The sequence below is a fragment of the Balaenoptera acutorostrata genome, chromosome 20 (assembly GCF_949987535.1).
Source record: "Balaenoptera acutorostrata chromosome 20, mBalAcu1.1, whole genome shotgun sequence".
Lineage (NCBI taxonomy): Eukaryota > Metazoa > Chordata > Mammalia > Artiodactyla > Balaenopteridae > Balaenoptera > Balaenoptera acutorostrata.
This window is the reverse complement of record NC_080083.1, coordinates 51,968,514-51,980,939: the sequence shown is the minus strand read 5'-3', so window position 1 is coordinate 51,980,939 and position 12,426 is coordinate 51,968,514. Positions and strand designations below refer to the sequence as shown.

Sequence of the window (12,426 nt, the reverse complement as noted above, 5' to 3'; positions counted from 1 at the left end):
CTTCTTGGTTCAGGAAACCAAAGACAGAAATTAACTCAAGTGCTGGGCCCATGACGCCCCCTTGTGCCGACAGAAGCAAATGGCTTCTCCGTAGAAAAGCCACCAACCCCAGATCTTTCAGGGCCCCCTAAGACCAAGATTGGCCAAATATAAGCTCTCAAAAAAAGGTCACCAAATATACAAGAGAAACAAGCCACCATGAGCAAGAGAGGGCAGACAACAATCAACAGATTTAGACAGCCAAGGACTTCAGGTGTGGAATTCAAGACAAAGAATATAAACTTACGTATAGAATGTTAGCTGGAAACGGAACAAAAAGAGTACAAGCAACAAGAGACTATCCGCAATGACCAGGGGCTCAGAGAGTGGGCGGAGGGGCTGCAGACTCAGCAGCTCTTCCCAAATCCCCCGCTTAGGGACAGGCTAGACAACAGCAACAGTGTGACAGGATCCTCACAAACCCTGAATTCACTTGGGGGAGATAGACCCCAGACACCTCAAGACCCGAGAGGGAAGCATCAGGTGTGTGACAGGCCAAGGCAGAGCCACCAGGGAACCCAGCAGTCTTCACTGGAAGCCTGGGGGTCAGTGTGAGAGCACAGCAGGAGCTGGGAAGGAGCCCCTGTGAGCACATGACCTAACAGCCAGGGCTGAAAGGAATCAAACAGAATTAAATAGAAAAAAGTAAAAAATGTAATCACCAATATAATAGAGAGAATGGGGGAGAGGTAATATTTAGATATAATGTGGACTTTCCTGGTGGTCCAGTGGTTAAGAATCCACCTCCCAATACAGGGGACGCAGGTTCGATCCGTGGTTGGGGAACTAAGATCCCACATGCTGCGGGGCAACTAATAAGCCGACGTGCTCTAGAGCCCATGCACCGCAACTACTGAGCTTGCGTGCCACAACTAGAGAGAGAAGCCTGTGTGCTGCAGTGAAGATCCCCTGTGTCGCAGCTAAGACCTGACACAGCCAAATAAATAAATAAACAAAATACAAAAATAAATAAAATATCTTTTAAAAAATAAAGAGATAATGGCCAAGAATTTTCTAGACCTAACCTGCAGATACAGGAAACACATTTTACATCAGGTAGCATTAAACCAACCAACCAACCAACTAGGAATCCACACCTGGACAGGTCAAACAGAAACCGCAGGACCCCAAGACAAACAGAAGACCTTAAAAGCAGCCAGAGGGGAAAAAAAGAACCTACAAATGAACAAGAGAATTGTAACAGCCAGCTGAACGGCGACAATGGAAGCAGAGGCAGTGGAGTGAAACCCACAAGGAGCTCAGGGTGACCACACTCTTACAGACATGGTCAGATAACTCTCGAGTGGTGACAGGACGAGGTTCTCAAGTTTGGGCTTGTGTTGCTCAACAAGCATCATAACTATCACTGGAAAGACATGCTCTAGGATAATCCAGAAAGACATGCCATCCAGCTGTGACCACACCTCAGGTAGACAGGGTGTTTCACTCTGCAGCCCCCGTTTCTGGCATCCAGTCATCAGAATAGCTTAGACACACAGCTGCCACCCCTGCAGTGCTCGTCACGTGCAGGCACCGGACAACCATGTGGAAGAGGCATCGCCACCCCCTTGCAGACAAGGGTGATGGGGCCCAGTGAGGTTAGGTGACTTCCCAGGCACACAGCCAGTGAGTGTTGGGTGTGAGTCCAAACCCGAGTAACGCCCATAGGAAGTGATTCTCAAGATGCGAAAACCCTTTGCAAGCTGGGAGGAAAGATGACCCTCACCCACTGGAAACGAACGTAAACAGGGAAAGGCTTTACATCATCACAGCAGCAGGCAAAGAGCAGGTGCCGAGCGAGTATTTTTTTTTTTTTTTTGGTAAATATTTATTTATTTATTTGGTTGTGCCGGGTCTTAGTTGCTGCATGTGGGCTCCTTAGTTGTGTCATGTGAACTCTTAGTTGCAGCATGCATGTGGGATCTAGTTCCCTGGCCAGGGATCGAACCCCGGCCCCCTGCATTGGGAGCACGGAGTCTTAGCCACTGTGCCACCAGGGAAGTCCCCGAGCGAGTATTTTTTGAAGAACAAATAAATTAATGCTAAAATTGTATTTCTCCCCCCTAGATATACTAGTTGTGAATCTAAAAATGACCACACAAACTGCCAAAATAGCCTATTATTCTGACTGGTAAAAGGCACACAGCCAAGTGCCAGCAAAGCCCAGCCCAACCCTCAGCCAGTGGCTACAGCAGCCAGGCTGCCTGTAGCCCCGATGGGAGAATTCCTTGCCCTCTGTCTGAGGATAAAGATGACTTGAAGGGTTCTGCTCACTGATACGTGAGGTGTGCCCAGGCAGTTCAGACAGGAGTCAGCAAACCTCTTCTGTAAACGGCCAAACAGTAAACATTTTCGGCTTTGCAGACCATACAGTCTCTGTCACAATCACTCAGCCCTGCCCTTGTAGCGTGAAAACACATAAACGAATGAATGTGGCTGTGCTCCCATAAAACTAGAAAAACAAGCAGTGGGCTGCAGGAAGAGGTCTCTGCACCCTAGAAACTCCTTCTGACATTACCCATCAATTCTAAGGCACTCCAGGGTGTCCTGCCAGCAAGAAATACAGCGTGGGCAACAGGCCACTGTACTGCCAGCCCCCCCAACCTACCAAGCAGGTCCCGAGGCAGAACGAACGCACAGAGCTACATTCAAGGTCCTTCTCCGCAGTGAAGCAGCTGAGTGTGCAGGTGCACACACAACCCAGGACCATAACTCCTTCTCTGTGACATACATCCCCGAATTCCGCAAGTCAATCAAACCGGCTCAACAGTAACTGCAGATTCAGTGTGGCTGCCAAACACCTGGCAAGAAGCACAGTCACCTGCACTTTGGTCTGCGTTCGGGACCGTAATCACAGTAGCATGAGAAGGAAAAAGGTGAGAACTGAGCGGCCTCAGGCGGGTAACTGGTGCCAGCATGCCCTCCCCACTCCCCACCTTCTCCCCTCGGGCACTCACTTGATCTTCAGCAGGTTGAGGGATTTGTTAGATGACGCTGTTATTTCTCCAGTCTTGTTTCTATTGATGTAAACTGAGAAGCCGTTATTTTGGAAGCCAAACTCCTTTGCGACCTAAAACAAGACCCAAACAACAGAGATTTAATAAAATATTGAAGTCTCACTACTCTGACCACATATACATCAGACATTACTAGTGAGTTTAGAAACTGCTCCTCATTAACCAAATTTCTCTTGTTATTTTGCTCTCTCGTGAGGAAATTTGAGTCTGGGGCCAAGAGAGGGGTCAGATCTGGAGCTTGACTTTTAGGGTCATCAGAGTAGAGTTAAACAAAGAAGAGACAGGGAATCTTGGCAGAGAAACAGAAATGATAAAATAGAATCAAACAAAAATTCTACAACTGAAAAACACAATAACTGAAATAGAAAATTCACTGGGTGGGCTTATCATCAGAAGGGGGATGACAAAAACAAAGTCAATTAAAGATGGGTTAACAGAAACCAGACAATCTGAAGACAGAGATTTGAAAGAAAAATGAACAGAGTCTTAGGAACCCCTGGAACAATATCAAATGATCCTCAGGAGAAGAGAATAAGGCTAGGACTGAAAAATATTTGAAGAAAGAATGGCCAAAACCCTCAAATTTGATGAAAAACATAAAAGTAACAAATCCAGGAAGTTCAGCAAAACCAAAGTAGGATAAATAAAGAGAAAACTATGCCTGGGCACGTCATCATCATACTGCTAAAATCCAAAGATCAATGGAGACCAGAAGACAATGGAACAACATCTTTAAAGTGCTGAGGCAGGAATAAACATCTGTCAACTCAGAATTCTCCATCTGGAGAATATACCCTTCAAATACAAGGGCAAAATGAAAACGTTCTCAGGTCAACAAGACCCAAGGGCACCTGTTGCCTGTAGCCTCCACCACAATAAATGCCAGAGGATATCCTTCAGGCTGAACAACACCAGACAGAAACTCCGACGCAGAGGACACACGAAGATAAGAACTCCAAATCACACAGTAGGAAACCATCACAGAATTGCCAGGAGAATCCTGACAGAGCAACAACCACAGGTCAGGAACAGGACCAGGGAGGAGCCGCATGTCCCTGAGTCACCCAAAGGCTCACCCCCTCCCCCCATTTTATACCTTGTTCTACCTGCTGCTTTTTACCTATGATTGATTTGCCCTTTAACATGGAATTATTGATAAAACCTAGAATTTATTTACTGTAAGGAAAACAAGAGTTTAAAGATTAACTTTATGTACTAACAGTATTTTCTGCTGACTAAAAAAAATGATTGAAAGTAACTCTAGGGCCTTTCCTGGTGGCGCAGTGGTTAAGAATCCACCTGCCAATGCAGGGGACACGGGTTCGAGCCCTGGTCCGGGAAGATCCCACATGCTGCGGAACAACTAAGCCTGTGTGCCACAACTACTGGGTCTGCGCTCTAGAGCCTGCGAGCCACAACTACTAAAGCCCGCGCGCCTAGAGCCCGTGCTCCGCAACAGGAGAAGCCACCACAATGAGAAGCCCACGCACCACAACAAAGAGTAGCCCCTGCTTGCTGCAACAAGAGAAATCCCGTGTGCAGCAATGAAGACCGAACGCAGCCAAAAATAAATAAATTAATTAATTAATTAATTTTTAAAAAGGTAACTCTGAATCACCTTGTCGTTCTGAAATTCTGAAAATGATAACAAGAAATGGCCTTTAAGACTAAGTTAAGACTTTGTATCAAATGTATTACAAGTATTTGATACCATGTGATTTTTTCTCTCCAAGGTAAAAGTGGCATTAATAAATAAAGCACCAGGAAATTAAGACCATGAAATTTGTATTCCCAAGAGCAAAAAAGGTAAAAATAAAGACTAAAAATAATGACTCTTTTTTCTGAAACAGATATAAACTGAAATTAACAAATTGTGGCACTTTATCTATTCTGCAAAACCATTCTGTTTTTCTGTAGACAAAGCACTGCAATTATTGCCAAGAATGAGAAAGAACTCTTGTACCAGGAATGTCGGCTGTGTGAGTTAGCACAGCACTCTTGGGATGTAAGGCAATCTCCAGAGTGGAGCAGGGTGCTACGTGGGCAGTCCTATGGGCAGAGGGAACTTCCCTGTGACCACATGACTGAGCTCTGTACTTTATACCAGGACTGAGATTCAGCTGCATTTTCAAATACGATACGAACAACATTACTTCACATATGTTGAATCCCACTTTTGGGAGATGAAGAAATACATGTATTAGGTTTTATATGATGCTCCTGTGAAAATAACTGCTTCTCTGAACTCTGTAAATTCTCTATCTAAAGATAAAGAAATCTAACATAAGGTACTGGGCATTAAAAAAAATCTTAGCAGAGTCTTGTAAGAGCACGATTAAAATCTTAAAAACTTTATTTCACACCTGAGGTAATCTTGATGTGTAACTACTGTAATAAAACCAGAAACATGATATGGAGTAAAATTAATACAAATGTTTATAATTGAAGGTAACAGAAAAGAATACATGGCATGATTCCAGTTATCTTAAGTTCAAAATAGGCAAAACTAAAATTTAGGGTTTAGGAATGCATACTGTGTGGTAAAACACAGAAAAGGGGGGGAGCAACCCCCGTCAAGTCAGGAGAGGGGTGACAGGGTGAGGGAGTAGGAAGGCTGACCTATGGTTGCTGGAGACCGGCACTGCCCCCCACCCGGACCTGGGTATTTGCTTCATCATCAATCATTTTGGCTGTTCATATTTTTCAAGCATTTCTTAGCAAGTATTTTATTTCACAGTTAAAAAAAAAATTTAAGTATTATAAGGGAAAACGTCACTTGCTGCTGAGAGGTCAGTTAAGATAGGACTGAGGGGAATTCCCTGGAGGTCCAGTGGTTAGGACTCAGCACTTTCACTGCCGAGGGCACAGGTTCAATCCCTGGTTGGGGAACTAAGATCCCACAAGCCACACAGTGTGGCCAAAAGAAAAAAAAAAGATAGAGGTAGGATCTGGGGTGACTCAGTAAGGGCCAATTCAGGGGAGTGACAGCAGCAGAAGCAAACTCTTGGGTCGTGGAGGTGAGGGAAGACGCCGGCGAGCGAGATAGCCAGAAGAACTTGTCCTGGAGGGGTTTATGGTCTGGTGATTCACAGAGAGGGAATTCTTGAGTGAGAAGCATTAGATGGTCTCAAAGGAACCAGTAACTCAAGATTCTATGAGAGATTTTCAATGCAAGCCATCTCATCACACTTGCAAAACCAATTTCCTTAGAGGGCATAATGCCACATATTAAATCAGGATTAAGGCTGTCAAGTATGGGGACAGCAAGCTGGAGCCAACAATGTTCACAGTGGTCAACATACACTTCTCAGGCAAGTCTGTGAGGGCACAGGAAGGCCATTTCAAAGCCCACTTATAGAGCACAAATGCACAAATTATTAATTATTAAAAATCAAGGGGGGCTTCCCTGGTGGCGCAGTGGTTAAGAATCCACCTGCCAATGCAGGAGACATGGGTTCGAGCCCTCCAGGAAGATCCCACATACCGCGGAGTAACTAAGCCCGTGCACCACAACTACTGAGCCTGCGCTCTACAGCCTGCGAGCCACAACTACTGAGCCCCTGTGCCACAACTACTGAAGCTCGCCCGCCTAGAGCCCATGCTCCGCAACAAGAGAAGCCACTGAAATAAGAAGCCTGTGCACCGCAACGAAGAGTAGCCCCTGCTCACCGCAACTAGAGAAAGCCCGTGCACAGCAACAAAGACCCAATGCAGCCAAAAATAAGTAAAGAAAAAAAAAATTTTTTTTTTAAATAAAAAAAAAAAAAATCAAGGGACTTCCCCAGCAGTCCAGTGGTTAGGATTTTGCTTTCCAATGCAGGGGGTGCGGGTTTGATCCCTGGTCGGGGGGCTAAGATTCTGCATGCCTCTCAGCCAAAAAACCAAAACATAACACAGAAGCAGTATTGTAACAAATTCAATAAAGACTTTAAGAAAATGGTCCACATCAAAAAAATCTTAAAAAAAAAAAATCAGTATGAGTCCACTTATGTGAGATACCTGGAGTCAGATTCATAGAGACAGAAAGTAGAGTGATTACCAAGGGCTGGGGGAGGGGGAGAGGGAGTTAGTGTTTAATGGGGACATAGTTTCAGTTTGGGAAGATGAAAAAGTTCTGGAGATGGACAGTGGTGATGGCTGCACAGCACTGTGAATGTACTTAACGCTACTGACCTGTACACTTAAACATGGTTTACACAGCAAATTTTATGTTATTTTTCTTACCACAGAAAAAAAAAGACGTAAAACTACATTTATTGACATAGAACTATGTCCATAACCTATTGTCAAGTGAAAAAAAGCAGGATACAAATGATCACAAGGTGAGATTTGAACTTCGCTAGAACGGGTGCATCTTACAGCAAGAGGCTTACAACTCTTGCCTGCAGGGCAGCAGGGCTGACATACGGGTCACTGCCTGGGCTCATGCAAACCTGTCACCCAGTTAGCTAAACAACTGTCACCCCTCAACATTTCTATCAAACAATCCATTTAATGATCAATCAAGGAAGGAACAGGGATCTCAGTTTTTGAGCACTGCTCGTAAGCACTCTAGCACCAGCACCTGCAGAACAGCTGTCAGCAGCTGGCACACCGACCCTCCTGAGAGGGCAGACAGTGACCCCTTCAGCAAGCATGACATTGACAGCTGAGTCAAAAAAAAGGTTCAGGAGGGCTGGACTCTGAATATGAGTTCATAGGGAGAGCCTACCCAATTAATTTCAATTGGATTTTCCTCCTTACAAATACATAATACATGATTAAAATACATTATTTTCCAAATCAGTCTAAAAAAGCACTTTACATATAAAATAAAATGCTACAAGTAGGTGTGACAGCATTTTTTTCTTTCTTAGTGATACATAAATGTTTCTCCTTGGATTTCCCTGGTGGCGCAGTGGTTTAAAATCCTCCTGCCAATGCAGGTGACACGGGTTTGAGCCCTGGTCTGGGAAGATCCCACATGCCGCGGAGCAACTAAGCCTGTGCGCCACAACTACTGGGCCTGCGCTCTAGAGCCCGCGAGCCACAACTACTGAAGCCTGCGCACCTAGAGCCCGTGCTCCGCAACAAAAGAAGCCACAGCAATGAGAAGACCGTGCACCGCAACGAAGAGTAGCCCCTGCTCGCCGCAACTAGAGAAAGCCCGCGTGCAGCAACGAAGACCCAACAGAGACAAAAATTAATTAATTATTAATTAATTAATTAATTAAAAAATAAATAAGTAAATGTTTCTCCTTAAACTCAGTCTTAGATTTGATGAAAATACAGCAGTAGTATAGTACAATCCCATTTTGGTGAAAGTATGTGTACATGCACATGCAGAGAGGTGTGTGTGTGTGTCTGTGTGTCTGCACATGTGTACACATAAAGACGTTACATTAACAGTTATTTCTGGCTAATAAAATCTTGAGTTATTCTTACTTTATACTTTCCTGTATTGTTTTTGAGCCTTTTATAATTAACCCATATTATTTGTATAATCAGAGAAAACGATTTTCACTTGAGGGGAAACATTACTTCAGAGTAATAAATGTGTTTATTTTTGAGTATTCCCAAGAAAATTTCTCCTAAACAATGACTACCGAGTTGATGATGGCTTCAGCGATTAATCAGTCAACACTAAACTGTACCTCCCTGACTCCACCCACATCCAATGACAGCTATTGTGTCTATATTCCCTATGCAAGACAACAATTAACTACCAGAGGAAACACCAGGATTTTAGGAATACTTCTGAGGCAAATAAAAGTCAGAACTACAATCCTGAATTTTTAGGTTTCTCTGAAATCATCTGAATTTAACCTGTCCAACAACTCTACATTTGATGCCAAGCACAAAAGTCTCAAGTTAAAAACAAAATCATATCTCTACATGAATACTAGATTTTTTTTTTTTTTTTTTAGGTTTTTCTTTTGGGCACACTGCGCAGCATGAGGGATCTCAGTTCCCCAACCAGGGATCAAACCCGTAACCCCTGCAGTGGAAGCACGGAGTCTTCATCACTGGACCACCAGGGAAGTCCCCTGGTTACTACAGATTTAAGTTTAAGAAATTTCCGTATCACAAAGACTCAGAAAAGTAAAGAACAACTGTATGCAGTCCTCTTACATCTCATGTTTATCCCCACAACTGTCCAAGCAATAGTTACTTAATACTTAATCTTTGTCTCAGACAATCTCTCAAGAACTCGAGCATTTAGTGTATCTCAGCATCATCTCCAGGAGCGAGCTGACAATGGTCAGCTGTTACTAAAAAAGCAAAGAGTAAGATATTAAAAAGTCCTTAAAGACATAGAGATTCTCTTCTCTGCTGTCTATTGCACCTGATTCTTTTTCCTTTTATTCTTGTAAATATGGTCACTTAAGCAGCACTGTTGGAATCAGGATAGCAACTACCTTTCAGAAGCCAAACTTCCCAGTAAGTGCTGTGGCTTCCCTAACAGAACACAGTGTGATCCTCAGCAAATCTCTTTATTCCCTGGACTTCAGTTTCCACCTTTGTGAAAATAAAAAGATCAGACTACATGACACCTAAGATTCCCTCTGGCTCTAACAGTCTGTGACCTGACAATTTATTTTGCTTATGAACAGTGAAAAATGATATATTTTTTTTAAAATAAATTTATTCATTTATTTATTGGCTGTGTTTGGTTTTCCTTGCTGCACGTGGGCTTTCTCTAGTTGCAGAGAGCGGGGGCTACTCTTCGTTGTGGTGCGTGGGCTTCTCATCGCGGTGGCTTCTCTTGTTGCAGAGCACGGGCTCTAGGCATGCAGGCTTCAGTAGTTGCAGCACGTGGACTCAGTAGTTGTGGCTCACGGGCTCTAGAGCACAGGCTCAGTAGTTGTGGGGCATGGGCTTAGTTGCTCCGCGCATGTGGGATTTTCCCGGACCAGGGCTTGAACCCGTGTCCCCTGCATTGGCAGGTGGGTTCTTAACCACTGCGCCACCAGGGAAGCCCGAAAAATGATATTTTTTATCATTACAAAGGTAATAGCTGCCTGCAACAAATTCAAACAGTAAAGAATGTATAAAGTAGAGGCTGGCAAACTTTTTCTGTAAAGGGCCATACAGTCTGTCACAACTACTCAGCTCTGCTGCTGGAGCTCAAAAGCAGCCAAACAGTGCATAAACCAATGAGTGTGGCTGTGTCCCAATGAAAACAGGCAGCCAGCCACGAGCCATGCTTTGCCTACCTCTGGTACGAAGTATAAAGCAAAAGCCACTCTCCTTACTTTAGCCTCCCCTTCTGGGGTTGCCCCTTTTAGGTCTGGCTTATGCTCTTTCTAACCATATTCTCACACAACAATTTGTGTATGTGGCTTTAACTTTTTAAGAACAAAGAGGGATCATTCTATACATGTTAGTAATTCCCCTTTGATGGACAATTCAAGTTTCTCATTCTCTGATTTTTTCACTCATAAATATTCCTCTCGTGAAATCCTTTTACACTGACCTTTGGGCCCTTGGTCCTGCAATGGTTAGCAGTGGTCAGCTGTGACACGTCTGATCCTGTATCAGTCCCACCAATCATGACAGAGAAAAGCAATACAAGAGACTGAACTTGGGAGGGGGCGGACTCAGGAAATGAGGAAAAGAGAAAAGGTACACAACAGGAAGGGAATAACAGTAGAGGATGAAGAAAGGTCGATACCCAAGCCACAAGTACCTTTTTCAAAAATGTTGCAGCTGTTTCTCTCTTTGTTGCTGTGATCCGCTTCACCCCATCTGGGGACTGAACACGAATTATCTGTGGTAAATGAAACAAGTTGGTTACTGCACAGACTAGGAAGGTCCTGACCTATTACTGAAACTAACCTCTGCAGTCTTTCAGCATCTGGGTCACCGAAACTTAGAGCCAAACCTCACCCTTCCCCTTGCCAACACCCAACCCAATGTTTCTAGAAAATGAAGCAGAGGTCTGAGAGACATCAGCACATGGGAGGACATCCTAAGAGGACTGCCCTAATTCTCAACTCTTATCGTTTCACTCAGAAAAATACGACTTCAATTTTTAACCATTATTTATAAAGAATATATCTGAAACACTAACATTTTCCTCTTCCGATTTACAAAAAAAATTTTTTTTTTAATCAGCAGGAAAAAACCCACCATGAATCATGAATAACTGAGTTCTTTAAAAAATATCTCACTTTGTTCCAGGATCCATACACAGACTAGACTAACTTAAAAGGATCACAGGGAATTCCCTGGTGGTCCAGTGGTTAGGACTCCACAGTGAAAGCCGAGGGCACACGGGTTAGATACCTGGTCGGGATCCTGCAAGCCACGCGGCCAAAACAAACAGACAAACAAAAAACAATTAAAAACATAAAAAGGATCACAGGAAATCTTCTAATCTGTTATTTACTTTCAATAAAAAGAATAAAAGAAAAGAAAAAAGGTGTTTAATACCACAGTAAAACTTGGCAGGGTTTTAAAAAAAAATATTTTCATGGCAAGCCTGAAATGGTTGCTAGGCCTGGAAGACAACTGGATGGAGCATCACTTTCTAGACTTGATTTTCATGCTGATCGAAGCCCAGTGAAAGTGTGCTATTATGCCCGGGCCAACCATCCAAGGTCCTGCCTCAGTGGGTAGCATGAACCGGCATGCCCTGCCTCCAGAAAGACAGAGGATGTTCCAACCACCTGAGGGATGGGAGGAACAATGAACAGAATGTGCCAGAAAGTACTCATGTTGTAGTTACTCCTCTCAGCAACTACTGCACTGTACATTGTATTCAAAACAACACTATACAGACAAGAAATGTCACAAGCAGTTGTTTTTAAAAAGACTTCCACTGATACAGAACAAAATGCCACAATGGCTTTCGATGAGCATTTGTGGACAGGACAAAATTTGTCCACCTTTACCAAACAAGTTAAGAATAATCTAGATTTTGCTGAAATAGCGTGACTATGTCTTTCTCATTTTCTAATAACTTTTGCTTAACTGAAAAGCCTTTGTCCCCATATTGTTCTCAGTTTTTAAGATTTTGTTTTGAACAATCCTTATGAAATCCCAATTGTTAAGAGCATAAAATATTTTCTTTTTGCTTCCCAACATCTGTTAAACTTTCTCAACTCATCTGTGTGCACTCAAATTATTTTGACTTTTGATTTCTAGTATGCTTTACTCTGGATTCAACAACTAGAAAAATGTTTTCTTAATACACAGCATGGGGCTTCCCTGGTGGTGCAGTGGTTGAGAATCTGCCTGCCAATGCAGGGGACACGGGTTCGAGCCCTGGTCTAGGAAGATCCCACATGCCGCGGAGCAACTAGGCCCGTGAGCCACAATTGCAGAGCCTGCGCGTCTGGAGCCTGTGCTCCGCAAAAAGAGAGGCCTCAATAGTGAGAGGCCCGCG

At 43.6% G+C, this 12,426-nt stretch overlaps 1 protein-coding gene across 1 annotated transcript in view; it reads right to left on the bottom strand.

The window, feature by feature from the left end:
* NPLOC4 (NPL4 homolog, ubiquitin recognition factor) overlaps positions 1-12,426 on the bottom strand; it is a 56,625-nt gene that overhangs the window by 42,102 nt on the left and 2,097 nt on the right. The window contains exons 2-3 of the mRNA XM_007185858.2: positions 10,726-10,806; positions 2,997-3,109 (exon numbers count right to left, since the gene is read on the bottom strand). Coding sequence (XP_007185920.1) covers positions 2,997-3,109; positions 10,726-10,806 — 194 coding nt within the window. The remainder of the gene's footprint in view (positions 1-2,996; positions 3,110-10,725; positions 10,807-12,426) is intronic.